The sequence below is a fragment of the Gymnoscopelus microlampas genome, assembly GCF_963454915.1.
Source record: "Gymnoscopelus microlampas genome assembly, chromosome: 6".
Taxonomy (NCBI): domain Eukaryota; kingdom Metazoa; phylum Chordata; class Actinopteri; order Myctophiformes; family Myctophidae; genus Gymnoscopelus; species Gymnoscopelus microlampas.
The window spans coordinates 47,970,366-47,992,111 of record NC_139943.1 but is presented as its reverse complement, the minus strand read 5'-3'; the positions used below and the strand labels follow the sequence as shown (position 1 = coordinate 47,992,111).

The 21,746-nt window shown below is 41.0% G+C and overlaps 2 protein-coding genes across 3 annotated transcripts; one reads left to right on the top strand and one right to left on the bottom strand.

Annotated features, from left to right (window-relative positions):
* Positions 1 to 1,605: 1,605 nt before the first annotated feature.
* Positions 1,606 to 5,772, bottom strand: akip1 (A kinase (PRKA) interacting protein 1; the record flags this gene model as incomplete). The annotated part of the gene is made up of 4 exons (XM_084059611.1): positions 1,606 to 2,219; positions 2,859 to 2,978; positions 3,458 to 3,552; positions 5,724 to 5,772. 4 exons carry the CDS (start codon positions 5,770 to 5,772, stop codon positions 2,082 to 2,084), a joined length of 402 nt encoding a protein of 133 aa, XP_083915737.1. The 3' UTR covers positions 1,606 to 2,081.
* znf143b (zinc finger protein 143b) lies at positions 5,731 to 21,537 on the top strand. Of its 2 annotated transcripts, none has more exons than XM_084059817.1 (15): positions 5,731 to 5,813; positions 8,154 to 8,269; positions 9,113 to 9,301; positions 9,853 to 9,933; positions 10,106 to 10,305; positions 11,475 to 11,543; positions 11,862 to 11,978; positions 13,140 to 13,215; positions 14,010 to 14,135; positions 14,343 to 14,522; positions 15,257 to 15,487; positions 16,226 to 16,371; positions 19,074 to 19,226; positions 19,425 to 19,553; positions 21,126 to 21,537. In XM_084059817.1, the coding sequence occupies exons 2-15, from the start codon at positions 8,164 to 8,166 to the stop codon at positions 21,207 to 21,209; spliced, it is 1,887 nt and encodes a 628-aa protein (XP_083915943.1). In that variant the 5' UTR covers positions 5,731 to 5,813; positions 8,154 to 8,163; the 3' UTR covers positions 21,210 to 21,537. The 2 variants fall into 2 exon arrangements, with proteins under 2 accessions (XP_083915943.1, XP_083915944.1); XM_084059818.1 differs by having other exon boundaries at positions 5,759 to 5,813; positions 8,157 to 8,269.
* The last annotated feature ends 209 nt before the right edge of the window (positions 21,538 to 21,746 follow it).

Genomic DNA, 21,746 nt, shown 5'->3' with positions numbered 1-21,746 from the left:
TGGTGACCATGGTGCGCCATACCTATGATCTAAGAGCAAAATGGACACTGTGTGAATATGGGCACTATGTTCTGTATTTTGCACTTACATACGTTTTAGGTAATTTGGGAATTTACGCTTTTTGAATGTTTTGTATACAGTATTTTGCTGTATTATTCTGAAGCACATTTGTATGGAAATTTGCAGTTTCTGTATATTGTTTTTTTCCGTCTTTTCTTGGAAATGGCAAGATACATCACATGACTTTCCCCAGGATTGAAATGCTATGAAGTTAGACTTGAGCCTTTTTCCATAAAATAAATCTATATGCAAGTATGGACGACATACGTCTTTGCATGCCTCCTCTACTGCATAATACAGTACGTTTATGTGGACAGAGAAGACATACAATTGTTTTTTGCTTTGTTTTTCTTTCTTCCGTTATTTCATGTACTGTATATGGGCATAAACAGCCTTGTATGATCCTTTATGTTATGTCAATCTGTTGCATATTTGCACAGCTTATATAACACTATGGTCTGCATCTTTTTTATTCCACAGCTGAGTGTGGTGGAGGTCTGCAGGTACTGATGTGGAACGGCAGTGTGACTGAGGTCCCCGTTGACCTGGCTGTGTTCATCCATGCCTCCCACCATGAAAGGATTGTCAGGGAGCTCCCAAGAGCGGCACCAGCCCCCAGATGCCATAGTAACTGGCTCTGCCTTCACAGTTCCTCTTGTCCTCCCCAACTCTGTTGTGACCAGCGCTGTCAGTCAGCAGCTACTTCTGTCCACTGTCCAATCCCACATCAATGGCCATCCTCCTTATACCCGCCCACTTGTGAGTGCAGTTCAGGATGGAGGGAGGGGTTTGAAAGAGCAGAGCTGGACAGGAAGGTGGATCTTCAATTGGAGGGCCTCAAAGATACAGTGAAGAGTGAAACTGAGGTGGCATCTTCCTCTTCTCTGTCTGAGGGTGAGGCCAGTTTGGAGCTGCCTGCCTCAGATAAGGTGAGGAATGAAGAACAGGAGCGACCTCCCTGGAGGTACTGGAGACGGAACGCTCAGGAGCCACAGCACACACAGCCAGGTTAGGAAATCATAGTCTTTCTCAACTAGTCTCTGCTTGAATCAATGGCACATTTACATTATACTTTACATACTAGTAGTATTTACATACTACTCAAATGGATACAGGATACAGAAGATCTGAATGTTTAGCTCTTTATCTAATCTAACCTCTCGGAATACATCCAACCCTGTTAATTTTCTTTAATTTGTTTTTGCAGCAAAAACAGTGCCAAGGAACTACCAGCCTGTGAGATTCAGCTACCCTGTTCTGCAGTTCAGTGCCTCGCCCAATCACAGCTCATTGTTCCAATCACTTCCTGCTTCAGGAGGAAGACAATCAAACATGAGAGACGTGTTTGGTTTGACCGATCAAAAACATCGACCACCTATGGGATTTCAGTCTTTCTCTGACAACGCCCCCACTGCTGTTTACACCTGACGACTACGCATGTATTTTAAGACTTTAAACATGTATCCAAGAACACAAACACTTGAAATTACTATATTGAAGCAGTGCCACCAAACAAGTATTTACTTATTTAAAAAATAGTCTTTATTTTGATATACTCATCAGTGCATATAAACTCTGTGTTGTTCTATGGCAGAATTCCTACATCATCAAATTTGTCAAAATATGGCTTTTCATTGTGCAGCAAATAAATATTTAAACAACAATAAAATATAAACTGTTGCTGTTAGCACAGTTCAAATGCCGAATCCATAAGTCCTGTGGCTATTTGAAACATTACAATACCATAGAATTTTTAATATCTCATATACAGATTTTGTGCCACTTCACCGGCAGACAGTAACTCTACTGGTCGTGCACCTGGGTCACACAGCATCAAGACATCACTCACAAGCTGAGCTTCAATTTCAAATAAACATACAGGATACAAGACCGAGAGAAAGTATGGCACTGTTAGGACTTAAAAAAGAAAACAAAAAAGCTCAAAGGCCCCTGAAGCAATGGCATACACACTAGGTTCTTATCAATCCGTTTTGTTATTGGAAGGTAAAAAGTGAGTGGTATCAGAGGTTAAAAGTGAGGTTGATACTCTCTCCGGCATCGATACTGACCAGCTGGGTCTGTTCGAGTGAGTCTTGCATGCCAGCGGTGATGGAGTACGTCCCCGGGGACACCTCGATGCGGAAGTCCTCTACCTGGCCCTGAAGACGAGGGAGATATTAAGACTCGTCAGTGTCAGCGTCAGCGATGAGGAAGGCATTTCAACAAATAAAAATGTTTACCAGGTTCTAATACAAAAAGTGAAACGTTAATTGCACACTTGAGGACTTGTGTTCCTCTTAGTAGAAAAAGGTTGTAGTTATAAAGACAAATGAATTATTAATTTGGGCTGCCATTTGTCAAACACACGCAGTGGTATTAGTCTGGCCATGCCAGGCTAGGTTAGAGAGCCCTCCCGATTTTATGTCCCATAATCCCAAGTGTCTACACAATATTAATATGTATAATCTTGTGTAACATGTTCCATACATACTATGCAGTAGCACTTGGACTAATACAAATATTGGAGAAAAAACAACAACAACAGAGCAACAACTACTGTCAAAGCAATGGCAGCCATTACAAAAAAGAAGAATGGAATTAAAAGACAGCTACAGCTGCTTTAGCAGCTTCCAGGCTCCGTACAACTATAATATTAGCCAGTTTCGTCTTTCCAAGAGACACTTCTCCATCTCTGGGATGACCCTTCAATAGCTGAACTCACACAGTGAAGTTAGAACAGATGAAAAGACAACTGTCTCCCCTGGAGAATAATAAATATCATCAAAAGGTCTTCTTACCTGTATCCTTTTTGGCAGTGCAGGTGTAGCTGTCCTGGAGGTGGATTGTGAATGGAACCTGCGCACATGGGTTCTCTCCATATCAGTAGGATCAGTGCAGCAGTCTGATTGATAGAGATTCTGGACAAACAGAGACCATATTTTAACTATCCAATGCAGTCTACAAAACCAGCACAAATGTTAAATAATATAACATTGACATCACATAGCATTTGATTTGTTCAATCTACTATCTGAACTCTACAATGACATGTAAATGGTGTATTTTTTGCATGTTTGTTTAGTAAGATGTAAGTGTGTGTGTGTGGGGTTCTCATTCTCAACTACAGCTATCCAAACATAATCCCCATCTGACCTAACACCAAAAATGATGACCCCCCCCCCCCAACTGTTTACTGTACACATGTTTATTGCTGCTAGTGTTGATGAGGTCTTGTTTATTATTGTATATTGTATGTCTTCAGAAGTCTCAATGAATTGAATACAAAGGACCACAATGGAAACAAGCCCCTAGGGCTTTTTGTGTCCTTTTGGCAATCATTGTAATATTGTACCACTGTACTACTTGCAACTGTTAAAAGGTATTCAATCAATCAAACCTTGCATTGATCAGTAGTCTGAACCATGAACTCTGCTATGGTTTCAAAGGCACTGTCCAGATCTGTGTGGGTTCTCTGTGGGGAAGTTAAAATAACTGTATGAGAGAAAAGGAGAGGGGCTAGGGAGTCAAGTGCCAACAAACAAACAGTGGTGGAAGAAGTACTAAGACATTTTAAAAGGCCTGTGTTCATTACCAAAAGTAAAAACTAAAATGTTTGGAAAATAGCAGATCTACAAGCTCACAACGCATCGCGAATCACAATGTGAGCTTGTAGATCTGCGATTTTCCAAACATTTTAAATAGCCTAGCTATAAAATAGGGCTTAAGTGGTTAATGCTTGTTTTATAATATAAAAATGTATATCTGCAAAGTAACTAGTAACTAGTTTTTTCAAATAATTGTGGAGTAAAAAGTACAATATTTGTCTCAGAGATGTAGTGGAGTATAAGTATAAAGTATTGAAAATTGGAAATACTCCACTCAAGTGTAGTAAAAGTACCTCATAATTGTACTTACGTACAGTAATTGAGTAAATGTACTTTTGATTCTCAAAGTGGGTCCATAGGGGGGATACCAGGGGGTCCAAAGCTAAATTAGTTAAAACGTCACAATAATTTTAGCCCCTTTATCCATATTTTATACTTTGGCTATTCAAAAATAGCAGATCTACAAGCTCGTGCTGCGCCATGAGCTTGTAGATCTGCTTTTGAAAAAAAAAGTGTGTGCAAATCTTTAAAACTTTTTTTTATAAAATGACATTTTTTTTAACACAAATCTTTGTTTCTGGGGGTTCTCCCTGGGTAACCGCCCAACTCACTCCAAATCCAACTCACTCCAAATCGCGCCCAACTCACTCCAGACATCTCACTCCACACACTTGCCCAACTCACTCCACACACTTGCCAAACTCACTCCACACACTTGCCCAACTCACTCCACACACTTGCCCAACTCACTCCAAAAATTATTATTGAGTACAATATTGAGGAATTAAGTACAATATTGAGGAATTTGTTACTTTTAACTCTATTCTGTTTTAGGCTTGGTTAAAGTTTTAAATACTGTCTCTACAAAACAACTTAATGGTTCTGGGGGGGCTCGCTGGCCACTTTGGCACTTGGAGTCCAGTGTTTGTTAGATGTCTTATTCTATTGTTGGTCAAATCAAGAGGTGTTGTTATATTCCTCGTTAAGGTTTTGGCCCTCCTCCACTGAGTTCACCCGCATAATCACCCTCCACCCAGGTTAGGGTTAGGGTTTAGGGTTAGGGTTAGGGTTAGAATGTAAGAGTCTCCACCGATTCAACCCACACACACACACACACACACACACACACACACACACACACACACTATAATATTATAATTTATAGCTGCAAAGTAACTAGTAAAACAAATACATTTAGTGGAGTAAAAAAACAATATGTGGATCCAATATGTAGTGGAGTAGAGGTAAAACCATTGGAAGTTGGGAATACTCAAATAACGCACAAATACCCAACATTGTACATAAGTACAGTACTTAAGTTAATGTACTTAGTTACTTTACACCACTGACACATTGAACCAATATTACACTGGTGACATTGCATGGAGTGAGTTGGGTTTGGTCCTGGAGTGAGTTGGCTATGGTCCTGGAGGGAGTTGGTCTTTGGTCCTGGAGGGAGTTGTCCCAGCCCTGGAGTGAGTTGGGCGAGCCCTGGAGTGAGTTGGGCAAATATTTCTTAAGTCTTCATGGAGTGAGTTGGATTTGGAGTGAGTTGGGCGGTATTCGAGGTGCACAGTTTCCCAGCGATGATGTCACTGGTAGGCTGGTTTCTGAACTGTCCACAGCCCTCCTCAGACACAGACAGAGTAGACACAAATGGTACCATATTATAATGAGCATGAGTGAGGAGGACCAATTATATGAAGATAGGTTGAAAACGGGTGAATGAACCCTATCATAGCACCCCTATTCTGGGGCGAACATTGGCAAAAATAGAAGATAGCAGAGCTTTTAGATTGGCTGTTCTCAGGCAAGGAGGGTGTATGTGGCGCTGTAGAGGGGGGGGGGGTGAAGAGTTTGAGAGTAAGAATCTCCAGAACAGAGTCCATTCGGAACCATTCCAGTGAGCTTAGCTAAACTTGTCATTTCTCCATATTCAAATTTCAACATGAATCATTCAAACTCGAAATGAGCACACAAACGCAAGTGAATTGCAGTGTCACACACAGACAGCAGCGACGTTGTCCCTTCCAGCAATAGGATGTTAGTCTCCCATACATGTTCCCGGGCTGGGGGCTTCTCTGTAGCGTTTCCTGCACTGGTGCATGGTGGTCGAACAGGAGGGATTGTTGGAAAATTTTCTCAGAGGTTAGTATATAAATTGGTTTTTACCCAGTGTGCATTATTCCTAACAGCCATCTCTGGGAGCGAGAGAGAGAGATGTGTGTGTTTTGGGGATTCAAATGCAGATCGGGGAGAATACTGTCTTGGATTTTAATAAAACATGATCTTCAATGCAGTCCAAAATGCTTATGTTATCATTATTTTAAAGCTAATGGATTCCTCGTTCTTGTTGGCGTAGCCATAGCTGCATTAGCCGGGCGCTTTATGTCAAAGACGTAGAACTTTATAGCTAGCATGATTGGACAGAAGCTATAGTGTTTATTCTGAATGTCAACTTAATTGAACCCGGGGTTTGTCGTAGCGAGTTTGGCAGCTTATATAGTTTGCTGATAACCAACTGGCAAACTATGTATCAAGTTGACATCGTTAGCACGACGTAGCATGCTGCTCGCTAACGTCATGCTAACGAACCCACCGCTTTTTGCTATAGCTGTGTTAGCATGTTTTGCTGTGCAGTCACTTTACTTTTTTTGTATGCTTTTTTTTTTATTAGGGACATTTTTTAAGTACACGGTTACAAAAGTACAAGTGTACATATATATATATATATATTTATTTTTTATTTTTTTGCAGTCACTTTACTGACTGGATAGGCAGACAGACAGAGGTTTTGGTTTACATCAGGAGCACAGTTGCAACATTGTTACAGATGTTGTGATGTTGCAGAATTTCCCAACGTCGTTACAAATGTTGCAAGTCATAATTAAGGGTACAGTAGCCACTTAGCCAGTGGTGGAAAAAGTACTTTAAGTAAAAGTATATAATGCTGCAATGTAGAAATGCTCTGTTAAAGGTAAAAGTCCAGAATTCAAAATGTACTTGAGTAAAAGTACAAAAGTATTGGCATCAATGTACTTAAAGTACCAAGAGTATAAAGTACTCATTATGCAGACTCTCCCATTTCAGAAGTTTTCAAATGTATAATATTATCTATGAGAATCTTAAGAAAATAGCAGATCTACAAGCTCACAATGTGTCGCATTGTGAGGCATTGTGAGCTTGTAGATCGTCTATTTTCAAATGGCCAAAATGTATATAGGGCTGAAGTGGTTACTGTATGTTTTGTGATAATAATCAAAATCTACAAAGTAACTGAAGTTGTCAAATAATTGTAGTGGAGTAAAAGTATAATGCCTCTGAGATGTATAGTAGTGGAGTAGAAGTAAAAGTACTGACAATTGGAAATACTCCAGTAAACAAAAAATACCTCAAAATTGTACTTAAGTACAGTACTTGAGTAAATGTACTTAGTTACTTTACACCACTTAGCTGCCCCCAAGTAGTTCTGTAAGTTAATGTCACTCGAGAGACTGTTTGGCCATGATCCTACAGTAAAATCCACAATCTCACAATGAAAGATACAAATGGATACAGTCATTTACAATGAGGATGTTGCTGTGTAGTTCTATGAACGTCATGCTGCATTTAACGTCTATAACGTGTTCTTTACTTATACGGCTATGACATGAGTAGCATGACATTTTATAACAGACACAGCCTGTAGCAGTACATGATCCTCATGAGCAAGAGGCAATAAGTACTAACACTTGTGGGCTGCAGACTTGTGCTTCCTTATGAACAATAGCATTCATAACCATAAGTCATTATTATCAGTATAAATGGAACTGTAAACCCATCTCACGATGAAACTTGTTTTAGCTTCTCTGTGTGAATGCACCTGTTTGAGAGAATGGGCTCTATGCACAGCCGCCATATTGGGAAGACATTGGGCCTCTTCCTTACTTCCTTCGCAGGTGTCAACAATGATACTAATGAAGGCTCTGTTCCATTTAGTGCGGCACAGTGCTTCTCAAACCTTTTTTTAATTTCAAAGACCCCCACAACTCTGAAAGTGTACAAATGGAACCAAATGGGTCCATTTGGTTCCATTTGTACACTTAAAGAGTTAAACACCGGTAAGGGGCCATTTGGAACCCCCTCAAGGAACCACGAGGGTCCCTGGACCCCACTTTGAGTCCCACCGGTGTAACAGTGTTTCCAGTGAGCCAATATGCACGATGTCAGCACCCTGACTCTGCTTGACCAGAATGGAACAGAACCTTAATTAGTAAGACCTGTAAAGGAAGTAAGGAAGTGGCCCAATTTCTTTCCAACATGGCTGCTGTGCGTAGATCCTATTGGCAAGACGCTTTAACTGCCAAGTCATGCAGCATAATTGTATCTGCTCCTTGCGTTGACATCAGTATTCAGTACAGTGTACTGCAGTGTGTGTATTATGTTTGTGTGGGCATGAATTAACAGCTGCAGCCTGTGTCCTCCTCCTTGCTGCATGTGTTATTCCAGCAGCTAAAGCATGCTCTTGGCCCAGATCAACCGGGACTCCCAGGGGATGGCAGAGTTTCAGGATGCGGATGGTCAGCAGGTCACCCTCTGCCTGGCAGAGGCTGTGACTGTTGGAGGTGAGCTCCTTTAGCGTCATGTGTCCTTCTTCATCATACAGTACCTCCCACTCTGAATAACACAAGGGGAAGTTAACCCGTTCAATCCGGGAACGCATCTCATGTCATTTTAGATTTCTTTGGCTATTCAAAAACAGCAGATCTACAAGCTCATAGTGCGGCACCGAGTGCCGCGCTAAGAGCTTGTAGATCTGGATTTCTTTTTTTTAATCTTAAGTTTGTGTATGTTAAAGCGAACATTTGTAAAATATTTTGTTCCAGGGACCTCCAGAAGCAAAGTTTTGAGTTACACATGTTAACTGTATCAAAGATTTGCACAAAATGAATGTTCCAAGATTTTTCAAAAATAGCAGATCTACAAGATCATAGCGCGGCACTCGGTGCCGCGCTATGAGCTTTGTAGATCTGCTATTTTTGAATAGCCAAAGAAATCTATAAACAGCACAGATTCTTTCCCGGTCTTAATGGGTTAAATGAGGCATGGTTAGTTTAGTTTCTATCCATTACTGCTTTAATCCAATTTATGGTTGTAGACCAGATTACAATGTTGAAGACATTCTTTTGGAATAGGAGTACTAGTGTGTATATTCAATGTGATTGACATTTTTAGATTAAAATGTGTTTATAACAACATTACAATAACATGAATAGGAAAAGATCAGAATATTATAGGTGAAGAAACCAGTTTTACCATCATTCCACTATCATATTGTAATACAAAGTATAGTTCAAATATAGGTGCACTTTATTCATTTTATACTGTAGCCTAAACCATTATCATAACCGTGTAATATCATCACGATTAATATTTTGGCCATAATTGTGTTTTTGTCTGCCTCACAGATGGAGATCAGATGGAGTGCATGGACACAGTGAGCCTGCAGGCGGTCACTTTAGCTGATGGTTCCACAGCGTACATCCAGCATGACTCCAAATCAGCTTTTTCAGACGGGCAGATCATGGACGGCCAGGTGATCCAGCTGGAGGACGGGTCTGCTGCCTACGTCCAGCACGTGTCCATGCCTAAAGCAGGTAATAGACTGGAACACAATAAGAAAAGCTGAGTGCCATTACACCCCCCCAAGCTTCACTAGCCTGTTCTTTTTCTTTTTTTAAAATAGATGAATGAATGAAGGTTTGTTTTCGAACAGTATGGTTGGTTGGACACACACCAAACACAGTCAGCGTTTTGTAGAGGGTTGGTAATTTCCCTGCAAGCAAGGAGTGACATGTAGCAGTGACAGTAAACATACAAATGTTTTTGAAGTTCAATCATGATTCTTTCTTTTTGTTTTAATTATAAATGAATTCCATCTCACAAAAATAACTGAAAAAACAAGATATGTACTGAAGTAACCAAAATGGCAATAATTATTATTTTTTCTTGTGACTTCAGTCACACAGCTAATGTCATCACAGCCATGGTGTTAATAAATATTATTAATGCTAATAAATGCTCAGTTGAACCACTCTTAGCCTTGGATTACAGCTTTTGGGGGGCGGGGGCGCACATGTGCGAATGAGTGGCTATATACCGTAGTTTTGTCGATAGTTTAACAAAATGATCTGATGACATTCTGTAGGAGGAGACAGCTTACAGCTTGAAGATGGACAGACGGTCCAGTTGGAAGATGGAACCACGGCCTACATCCACGCGCCCAAAGGTACCGTTGATTTACATCTCGACATCCCCACCTGGTTTCTCAATGCATTCTCTCTAAGACTCTTCGATTCTTGTACTGGCCTGTATTGAAGCCGAAGTCTTGTTTGATTAATCATTATTTTCAAGCTTGTTCCATTTCTGGTTCTACCTCATCTCTCCTCGCCCACATCCAGATACGTATGACCAGAGCGGTCTTCAGGAGGTGCAGCTGGAAGACGGCAGCACGGCTTACATCCAGCATACTGTGCACATGCAACAGCCCGGCAGCACCATCCTGGCCATCCAGGCCGACGGAACCATTGCCGACCTGCAGGCTGAGGCCTCCGCCATCGACCCAGAGACCATCAGTGTCCTGGAGCAGTATACTGCCAAGGTACTGGGATTGTATTACACCACCGGAAAAAAAGCCTCTGGCTGGCTGGTATCGGAGGAGACGCAATTGTCTACTCCCTCCCCAAGACCAGCAGTAGGGGCCAGCAGCAATAGACTATACACTTGGGGGAATTGACATCTTTTTTTTTTTTTAAAGATTTGTTTTTGGTAGTTTTTTTATTATTTTTCATTGAAGAGGGACAGGGAAAGTAGTCTGACAGGAAGAATGGGGAGAGAGATGGGGGGAAGACATGCAGGAAAGGCCGACGGGAACGGGACGCGAACCCGCGGCACACTGCTATTAAGGATTTTCAACCAGGGTGCCTAGACCGCGACGCCACGGTCTAGGCCGGAATTGACATCTTTTAAGGCCAAAATGCGCAGAAGTATGTGTGTTTTATTATTATATTATTATATTATTATTTTATTATTATCGATATGTTTTTCAAAGTAATAATACACTTTTACTTGTATGGCACTTATCAGCCACATATCCCAGAGTGCTTTGCTTTGAGAAATGCAATATTCAAACTGCCTAGAAGTTAAATTAATAACAATGAACAACCATCTTACAGCATCAGAGCAAATTACGTTACGAAGTATACAAATAACACATTCTGCTCAAGTTCAGTCAACGTATCCAATCAAAACGTTGATCACTAATTACAATAAATACAGATATAGTGGACATTTGTATATGCTATACATTACATTACATACTGAGAGCATTTGGAGCAAATTATGCCATGAGCTCTATTCAGTGAACCTTATTTTCTCCTGTGAGGTAAGTTTGATGGGAGGATAAAGGTCACATTACTTACGCCTATAGCCCAACTTTGGGCATAGGCCTCGATCAAGTGCTTTCCAGGCATCCCGGTCCTTGGCCAGGTTCTCCAGCTGTCCCCATTTGTGGCCAGATCTCTTCACATCTGCATCCACGTCACGCCACTAGGTGTTTCTTGGTCTGCCCCTCTCCCTTCTGTCTTGTGGGTTCCAGAACAGGGTGTATTTTGTGATAGATCTTCGTGAAGTTATGTTTTATATTGTGATTTGTCTTTTTTATGTATAGTAAGAGCGCAGACAAAGGGTTCCCACGCTTCATTGTATTTATTTGTAAAATGCCAAGGACTTCAGAGATGTAACACTGAGTTGCTTTTCCTGCTTCCTCAGGTGGAGAATGTAGAGAATGCATTGGGATCCTTCGGAAGAGTAGACACAGACAGCGGTGTCCATATGAGGGTAGAGAATCCTTAAACTTATCACAACTACAGTATTGACTCCCAATTATTTGTCTCAATAATTTTGGTAACAATATATTATTCCACCTTTTCTGTGTTTAACAGTATTTTCAAGACAAGTAAAATGTAAAACCCTCCCTGTCTATTCTCTTTAGTGTTAAATTAAGACTTTACTGTGTATGCAGTAACGCATTCTAATTTATATGAAATGTTTCAATGTTGCCAATATGCTGACCATTTCTTTTTTAGGCGACTCCATCTCTTCCCTAGGTTGGCTTGGGATGTCTCATAGTGTTGTAACTTGTGTGTTGTCTTTAAGATCGTGGTTCAGGGTCAGGATGGGAGACAAAGCAGGGTCTCACACGTAGGAGAGAAGTCATTCCGCTGTGAACACGAGGGCTGTGGAAAACTGTACACCACTGCCCATCATCTCAAGGTAAGACTGCAGCCCTTTTCAGACCTGCCTCTCTACACAGGCTACGTGCACAAGCCCCCTTTCACCTCCCCTTCGCTGGCTATGCTTGTATATACTCCGTCGTATGATGAAAATAACAGATCTATACGCTCTATCTATAAGCGTGCTTGTAGCTCAGCTATTTTCGGAATGCGACACTTGCATATCGTTGCTGTCTGGCAGAAACCAGCTAACTCCATTTTGACATAAATCAGGGCCATTGAACACCCTTTACGTCAAGGGCGTATCGTCATAGAGGCCAATGGGGCCATGGCCCGGTCTGAAAAACTCTGCTCCCCCAGGGGAAAAAAACAAAAAATCAACATAACAACATTAGCACCCCATCACCCATTCTGTTGTAGCCAACCACAGAAATTCGCCTTTGTTATCAAATCGGGCTTATTTGCATTCGGCCGGATTGTTAATGGGTGGCCATTAAAAACCGGTTTCCCCGTCAAACCATCGTTGCGCGAGCCCCCCCGCCGGCCCCGCGGGGGGGTTTAAGAATCTGGCCCGGTCCACGTTAGAACCCACCATACGCTACTGCTTTACGTCTGTGTGTTGGTAAAACAAATATTGAACCAACGAAAAGTATTAAAAAGCGCTTCTGACAAAACCAGCTAATTGGATCCTCAAACCTTCTGCTAAAACAGCTAGCGCCACCAAAGGGGGGTGGAGTTAGCTGGTTTTGCTGACTCCAGGCTCCACCCCCTTTTGACTTCCAACCTCATTGAGAGCCTGGAGGTCCGTTTAGCTGTTCTTATCAATGATGAACAAAACCTCCTAACTCCACTTTTTGTTTTGTTTTTGTCATTTCCTGAAAAATGGACATTTTGGAGTTGGTTTCTGCCGACAGCAGAGATATGGTGACGATATGAAACGGATGGTCACGTACCAAGAAATACTGGTGCAAACGTCTCTCTCCCCTCTCCATCTCTCTTTGTTCCATCTCTATTTGCTTTCCACCTTTCCCATTGCGTTTGTCTGCCTAGTTATTTAGTTCCACTAATCTCTGTTTCTGTGAAGTGTAAATTCTCTTTTTCATATTTTTAACGTCAGAATGTGTATTCAGGACAGTGTGAGCGAATTGGTTTGTCCTCTTCTACGCCTCTGTTAAACTGGCTGCATTGGTGTTCCCCACAGGTACATGAGCGCTCCCACACTGGAGACAAGCCATATGTGTGTGAATACATTGGCTGTGGGAAGAAATTTGCAACAGGTACAGCGAAGGAGGGGGGCTTTTTTACATATTTATTTTTCCTTTTATATGCTGGGATGACAATTATACATTTTACATGGAAATATTTGCTGATCTTATTCGGAACTACATGACATACTCGGTAGGGATGCCACAATCTGATCTTCAGCCAATTCGAAATTCGGACAGCCCTGGCGAATATTTTTCGATTATTCGACAGCGCCGTTTTTTGAAAAATATTTTTCAAAAAAAAAAAAAAAAATCTTTTTTTTTTTTTTTTTTTGGAAAAATATTTTCGCTCCTGTTTTAGCATTATTACGGTCATTTCCGGGTTGCGCGGCCCAATTATCAGTTACGTTAATGTTTGGGCTGGGATGCTTTCCAGCAGGGGCCTCAGTGCGGCTGCAGAGTTCATGTTTGGGCTGGGCTGAAACAGTGAAACGCTCTGAAACTGTGGCCATTTACAATTATTAAGACTATAATATTACTATTATTAGTATTAGCATATATTTTGATTGAAACTAAGGCATACAAAAGTAAAAAGTTAAAAAAAAAAAAAAAAAAAAAGGAAAAAAAAAAAAAATCTTAAAAAATAATAAAAAATATATATAATTAAAATCGAATTTTAAAAATCATTTTCGATTATGAAGACTGTAACGAATATTCGAAAATTCGAATATTCGGTGGCATCCCTAATACTCGGCACACAACACATCAGTTGGATGTACAAAAACGTTAGTGCAGTCTTCCTTTTAAAACCACTGTATGCATCTAGTGGCTTTCAATGCATAGCTTCATTTGTTTTGTGTTTTCAGGGTACGGACTGAAGAGTCACTCTCGGACACACACTGGAGAGAAGCCGTATAGATGTCAGGAAATGAACTGCCGCAAGTCCTTTAAAACCTCTGGAGACCTTCAAAAGCACACGCGGACACACACAGGTAGAGCAAAATGCATGCATAAGATGGGTACAGTACAGCTCACAGTCACAATCACTGCTGTACAACACAGTACGGTACAGTGTAATGCATAGTGACACAGAAATGCATACAGACTCAGGTTCCATTTTCAAACTAAACTAACGTTTACATCCCACTGGTTGATCCAAACAATTTTTTCTCTCCATAAATTCCATCTCCTGTTTGCAGGCGAGAAGCCTTTTAAATGCCCTGTGGAAGGCTGTGGCCGGTCATTCACCACCTCAAACATCCGGAAGGTTCACATCAGGACCCACACTGGAGAGAGACCTTACTACTGCTCCGAGCCCAGCTGTGGGCGATCCTTTGCAAGCGCCACAAACTACAAAAACCATATGAGGATTCACACTGGTAAATATGCAAGCCTTAGTATTAGTGGTGGGAAAAACATGTTCATTTCAGTGAACAAACGATTTTGTTCATGTTCACGGCAATTCAAATTGATATAATTTGAACAGATTCAAATGATTCGTTAACGTTCACCGCTCAGTAGCGCTATTGTCTAGTGAAAAACAACTCAACCGCACCGCTGTGTGTCTGTCCCGGGAACAGCCCGCCCTCCCGTCCTGGGGACGGGGGGCATGAACGAAAGCGTGAACGTAACCGTTTCAGGAAGTGAAACTTATTATCAAATGAATTTATTACACTAATGTTTACTAACTTTCATTGCATAGAATCTGGATCTGCTCGGTTTAGCTGTCACAGTTGGGCTTAAATTTCAAAAGGACACCAGGGCACTTTGACTTGTGGACAAGTCTATAGATAAATAATGGATAGGTCATGCACACCCTTCATCCTTGTTGACAGCCGCCTACTTTGTTGTGGCTCCCGATGACCCAACCACCGCATCTTCATATCGGACAAACGTGTCACAGAGGTCCTCTGGATCGATTGCTTCCTCTTCCGTGTTTGAGACAGAAGCACAGCCTTTGCTAAGAATGGAAATGTCCATTCTATGTATTTCTTGAGATGACATTTTTACAGTGGAAAAATATAAGGCCTTCATTGAATTGTGCTATGTGTATCTAATATGAACTAATTAATACGCTAGTTCTAATGCTTTGTGTCCATTCCTGTGTCCCCAGGAGAGAAACCCTATGTGTGTACGGTGCCTGGGTGTGAGAAGCGCTTCACTGAATATTCCAGCTTGTACAAACACCATGTGGTCCACACACCTTGTAAGCCCTACAACTGCAACCACTGTGGAAAGACTTATAAGCAGATCTCCACACTGGCTATGCACAAACGCACCGCCCACAATGACACAGAGCCCATAGAGGAGGAGCAGGAGGCAGCCTACTTCGAACCGCCCACAGGTGTGTGTGTGTGTGTGTGTGAGTGGAGAGTTCGCATGTTTGTGTGTGCTTGATCAATCAGTTCTATTTTTCACGTATTGAGTATGTTTTGTAAGGTGAGGTTCCTGATAATAAATTGTCCTTAAGCTAGCTTTTATAATGTGAAATTATGTCAGCTATATGCAAAGCAAGACAGGGTTCCCAATTCACTTTTGAGTGTTCCAAATTCGTTTTTTACGACAAACTGCAACATATACAACGTTTATAAACAACAAACAGGAAATTACATCTTTATATACAAAAATGTTTGGATAAATTGGCTATCAGCCCCACCTGGTGATCAGGGGCGGTACCAATAATTATACATGATTTCTTTACAAACATTTATACATGGTTTCATAACAAACATATTACTCTATATTGTTTTGATTGAAAATTGGAACTGGAACACTATAACATTTAAGCTGATAAATGGGTACTCTCTTAATTGGATGAAATTGACACCCTGAAAATTTATTTTACGTTTTAAGAAAAACTAGAAAAAGAAATATTTTAACCATAAAATATCACTCAGGCTCATGCCCTTTTTGTGTCATACATTTATTCTGCATAATAAAACTGTATGTTGATGACTCTGAGAACATGAGCTCCAGCGCGTCCCCAAGTTCATATATACGGAAACATCTTAATGTAGTTAACAGAGAACGTATTCATCACCCTGTTATAATTTATCTTCTGATTCCTCTCTGTTGAACCTAGACGCCATCGATGACCCTAATGTGACCTATGCAACGACCGTGGTGGAAGGGGAGGAAGACGGGTCTGAGCATGTCACTATGGAGGCCTCTGAGATGCTGGGACAGCATATTGCCCTGGTAACACAGGAGGATGGAACACAGGCGCAGGTAATGTCATAGCTGTCCAGTATCCTGGGTCTAATTCTATTATTTGTGATGTCAACCACAATTCTTTATCACCCCCTTTCCTCTGGTTTCCTAGCTAGGTTTCAAAATAGGCATTTGTTTTAATTTGGTCGTGAAAAGAATAGAAACATTATATCCTTTTGTAAATTATGATTTAGAAATGACAAAACATTAACAGCATACTGCAAAAAAACAATCCTACTGACTTGAGGCACTGACTCCTTCTTTGGCCATATCAACTCATGACTATATTGTTGTAAGATTTTAACCTATAATGACATGCCCAATATAGGGACACTAGGTCGAAAGTGGTTTAAAACACCATTAATTCTTGTTTGTTTAAGTGATACTGACAACAGTTTACATTTTGGCCAATTAAACCTGGACACCCCCCCCCCCCCGATAATCACCCCTGTAGACCCCACCCAAACTTATCTGTTTGTTCAAGAGCTCAGGATCATGTGTAGGTGTGGTTCAGTGGGGGGGGGGGGTCTCTAGTAGATATTAAATTCATATTAATAATATTTGCCATCAGCATCAAATGTGACTGTATTTGGCAATATGATCAATACCTACATGGAACCGTAAATAATGCCATAATATCGTATAAACCCATAATATGCTGTAAAAAGAAAAAAGGTTTACAGTAGTCAGCATCAGTAGGTAAGTGTACAAGCCTTACGGTACACAAAGTGTTTTCATATTCCCGATCCATTCCCTCCACCCCATACACATACCGTAGGTAAACGACAACAACAACACCCACAGCCTGTGCTTCAGCTTATTTTCTGAGTCCTACTAACCACTAACCAGCTCAGTGGCCTTGTGGTTAGATTGTCCACCCGGAGACTGGGAGTTAGGTGTTCAATCTCTGTCCGAGTCATACCAAAGACTATAAAAATAGTACCCAGTTTCTTCCTGCTCGGCACTCTGCATCAAGGGAGACAGAAACAGGAGATAGGCTCCTGAGCTATGGGCCACATGGCTCTGAAACCCGCTTGTTCCCAAAGCTACTTACTACTCCCTACACTTATGTATACCTCTTAAAGGGGGCGCATGCTACCATTTTCGGTGGTCACCTTATCACCGCGGTGGTGATAGAGAGAGCTCTCTCTATCATAGACATAGACTGTATAAATGAGATGGACAAAGCCACTCCCCTGCTTTCTACAGACCGAAAATGAAGCCGATTGTTCCAAGACTGTGGTCCGCCATCTTTCAATATCGCGTCATATCGCGTCAAATCCTGCAGAATGAGACCAGACCATTATTGGTTGGGTAGCTTGTCAATCAAGAGCGGGGGCGGGGAATGAATGCTATTGGTTGTGTAGCTTGTCAATCAAATCATCCCGCCCCTCCCAGAGAATAGCCTACTTTATCGTCAATTTTAAAATAAATGGGAGCATAATTTAGCAAAACGCATATCCTGATGATTGAAAGGAGACTTTAAACTAGCGACTGGAAGCATATAGAATTTATGACAATTTGTATTACGTTAAGAAAATCTTGTCTAAAGTTTGTCAAAAACCCATTCACTCGCGTTAAAATAAATTCTTTCTGACACCGCAGGTCGGCGCAGGGTAAAACAGCGCCACTCTGGCCATTCATAAGCTTCCGTGTTGGGCTCATCGTAAATATCCAAGACTTGCCCCTTGATCATAGAGAGCGCTCTCTCTATCACCTAAAAGGTGATAGGGTGACCACCTCATTTGGTAGCATGCGTGGGCCGAGGGGGGTGCATGCTACCATTTTTGGTGGTCACTTTATCACCTTAGCACCGCGGTGATAGAGAGAGCTCTCTTTATCATAGAGAGCGTTCTCTCTATCACCTAAAAGGTGATGGGGACCCTATCACCTAAAAGGTGATAGGGTGACCACCTCATTTGGTAGCATGCGTGGGCCTTTACACATCAAGAAGGCACACCAAAGCCATGCCAAACTGGAACCTCTCATATTATACCCACACTACCCAGTGTGCCAAGATTTGCATTCACAATGTGCTTAAATGTATACTTTTATGTATTCTTGGGTATTTTTGCTGAACATAAACAAATAGATTTTTAATAAATACTAAGTTTCATAAGCATCTCACGTGTATACTTAAGTGTGTTTACAGCACATCAGTGAACACTACACTTTATATGGACATAAAAAAAACATAATAGCAGAATCAAAAGGTAACGGTTTGCAATTAAATCATGTTGTTTTATTATGCTAGATGGAGATGAGGATGTTGGGTTATATACTACCACAAACATCTAGCATCCAACAAATGTCACTGGATGGCGCTTTTATCCAAAGCACCTTACATTACATGTTTTGCATGCATGTTTTATAATGTGTTTGCATGGGCAGCTGCAGTGTGAATTTAGCCCTTAAATGTTGCTATGTTAGTGCAATGCCCCACTTATACATGCTCATTTTGCAGCTCCTAAAGACACACTGGAATCCTAAACGTCCAGGCGAAGCAAACAGTTTTTGTCTCCATATCTTCTGCTGAAATATTATATCTAGTCTAGTGTTATTTTGTCAATACAATTTTAAAATGTTCATGCCATGTGTACATTTATACACAGATGACTGTATAATAAGTGCACCGTACATTTTATAAACATGACCCTAGATTTTATACAGCGGGGGTGAAATATTGCACCCTCTAACATGTGTAAATTGTTTGTTATCAGGTCAGTATCTCTGAAGCGGACCTGCATGCCATGGGCGGTACGATCACAATGGTAACCCAGGAGGGCACCACCATAACCATCCCTGCTCACGAGCTGACATCGCATGGTGCTCACGCTGTCACCATGGTGACGACAGATGGGTCAGAAGGACAGGTAACAACATGCTGTCTGAATTTAAATGTATTATTATGAAATATGTCCACAATGACATCCAATATTGTCTTCATGTACAGTATATGTCATACTTTCTTCATTATTGCCTTCAACTACCCCCCAGTTTACCAACATCCTGTTTTCCCTCTTTTTAAAAAAACGTATGATCTTCATTGCATGGCTGTCTGTCTCCCCCAGGTGGCTATCATGACACCAGATATGACTGCCTTCCAAACCGTGGAGGAGGGGGTCTACAGCCAGGATCATGACGAGTGTCATCCTGTCACTTTATTGGCCACGTCAAACGGCACTCACATCGCTGTGCAGGTTGGTAGGCCGACAGTATACAAGGGACATTCTGTGAAATGAGCTCTTTTGCATTTTAAACACATGAGCATATCAGCTTTTCATGTTAACCTAGTAAACCTACCACATCAAAATCGTTGATCATTCCATGTAGATCTGCTATAATAACATGCCCAAAATGGGGAAACCAGGTTGAAAGCAGTGTACAACACCATCAATACTTGCTTGTTTCTATGATACCAACATAAGTTTCTGTTAAGGCCAATTAAACATGAACCTTTGCCCCTCTGATAATCCCCCCTGTAGACCACACCCAAACTGATCTGTTTGTTTTTTAACAGGTGAGGATCATGGGGAAGGTGGGATTCAGTGGGGGGGTATTGGCCATTTGGCCTTAGCCGACCATGCTAACGGTTGTTAAAGCCCCTCCTGTAAAGGTCTAGGCGTCGTCTCATCAAGAAGTTTGAGAAGCTTACAAACACAGAATAATGGGTTTACAAGTCAGCCATTTACACAGCGCCCACCAACGGCAGCCAAGTCCCACTTTATGTTGCATGGCTTGCACTTTGACTCAATGTATGTAAGAGAATTTTACCAAAAAGTTTTTCTTCATGCATTATTACGTAGTTCATGTTAACATCTTGACTAATCTTATTAAAGTGAAATTAGGTGACTCCACTTGGCCATGAATTTAGCATGTTTAGAAGGAAAATAAGTCATCTTTGGATATGATCTATTATAGTTTTTAAACCCTGAGAGACTAACAACACGTCAAAGCCATCAGGTCTTAAAATGAACCAGTGTTCAGGATAAGGACTTTGTAACAGAGGCAGTCCCCCCCTTCTGTCATGTAAAATTAACACTTTCCAGAGAGTAATTTACATTGTAAATCACATTGAAAACTGAAAATGATCCCTCCCTCTCTTTCACCACCTCCTGTCGTTAATAGATGTAAAGCAGCTATTTCCATACCCAATGTGTCCCAAAAATACTAAGAGAGCAAATAAGATTGAATCAACATTCATTACGTGGTCGTTAACATCACAATAGTTGGTAGTTGGTACATAATGATAATGATTTATTAGAAGGGTTTACCTACTAGATGTCAGGTTTGGGGCTAGCTGACAATGAGAGCAGTAATGGAACAAACTTAATTTACTAGATGCAGCCAGATGCTGGCATGCAGCCAGAGACATTCATCAAGAATAATGAATATGCAGTTCAAACATGGCCATTTACCTAGTCCAAGGGACAGACTTCCTGTATGTCCTTGGGTTGATTTGTTTATACCAATGAACCAATGCCTGTGTGCCAGTTTATTCAATTAGATTGGAATTCTTTGATTCCACACAACCAGAGCCTATACAATTGTGATGGAATGGAAATGGCTATGCTACACATAGGGATATAAAAAAACAGTGAGACATCAAAAATTGCATAATTTGCTATGCATATAAAATTACACAGAAAGCCTTTATGGTCCAGAAATGGGGAATGATCATTACCAAAATGTCAATGTGTTTATATGTATAATTATTTAAAATACTTTATCAGTTAACTAATCATGGCTTTATCTTTGTTTGCTTCTTGTAGCTCAGTGATCAGCCATCACTGGAGGAAGCAATTAGAATTGCATCTAGAATACAACAAGGAGAATCACCGGGCCTGGACGAATGACAGTATGGACACCGACCCCAGATTATGGACTTGCGGTCTAGGATCGAACCCCATCCCTGAAATGGATGAAATGCAATTCAGGGATGGGCTTGGAATCGAGAGAGAAAATCACTGGTCTTCCTCCATTTTCCATGTCCCACACAAGAACGTTAGTTTTTATGTGTATATAGTTAGATTTTGATAACTGGAGCTCCATTATGCGATTTTGTCCCTCATCCAAATCGATGTTGGAGAGGGGGAGGATACTGATTTCTAATGTTTATGGTGCACAGTGCACACCTTGCAATGTACAGCTAACGCTATTTCTAATAAAATAAGAGATTGTGTTTAATAATTGTTTTCCTCCTGAGTTTGAATATCTCAAGTCCTTTCGTTAGCCATCATGTTCACGCTTATTTTTGAGCAGCTAGTTTTGTGAATTTGTTAATTTAAGTCTGCAATCTGTAACTTTCATGCCATACATATGCAGGGATTCGAACGCAAAAAACATAAATGAGTGCCAACATTTCTCTTATGTCAAGAAGAATCAAGAATCAT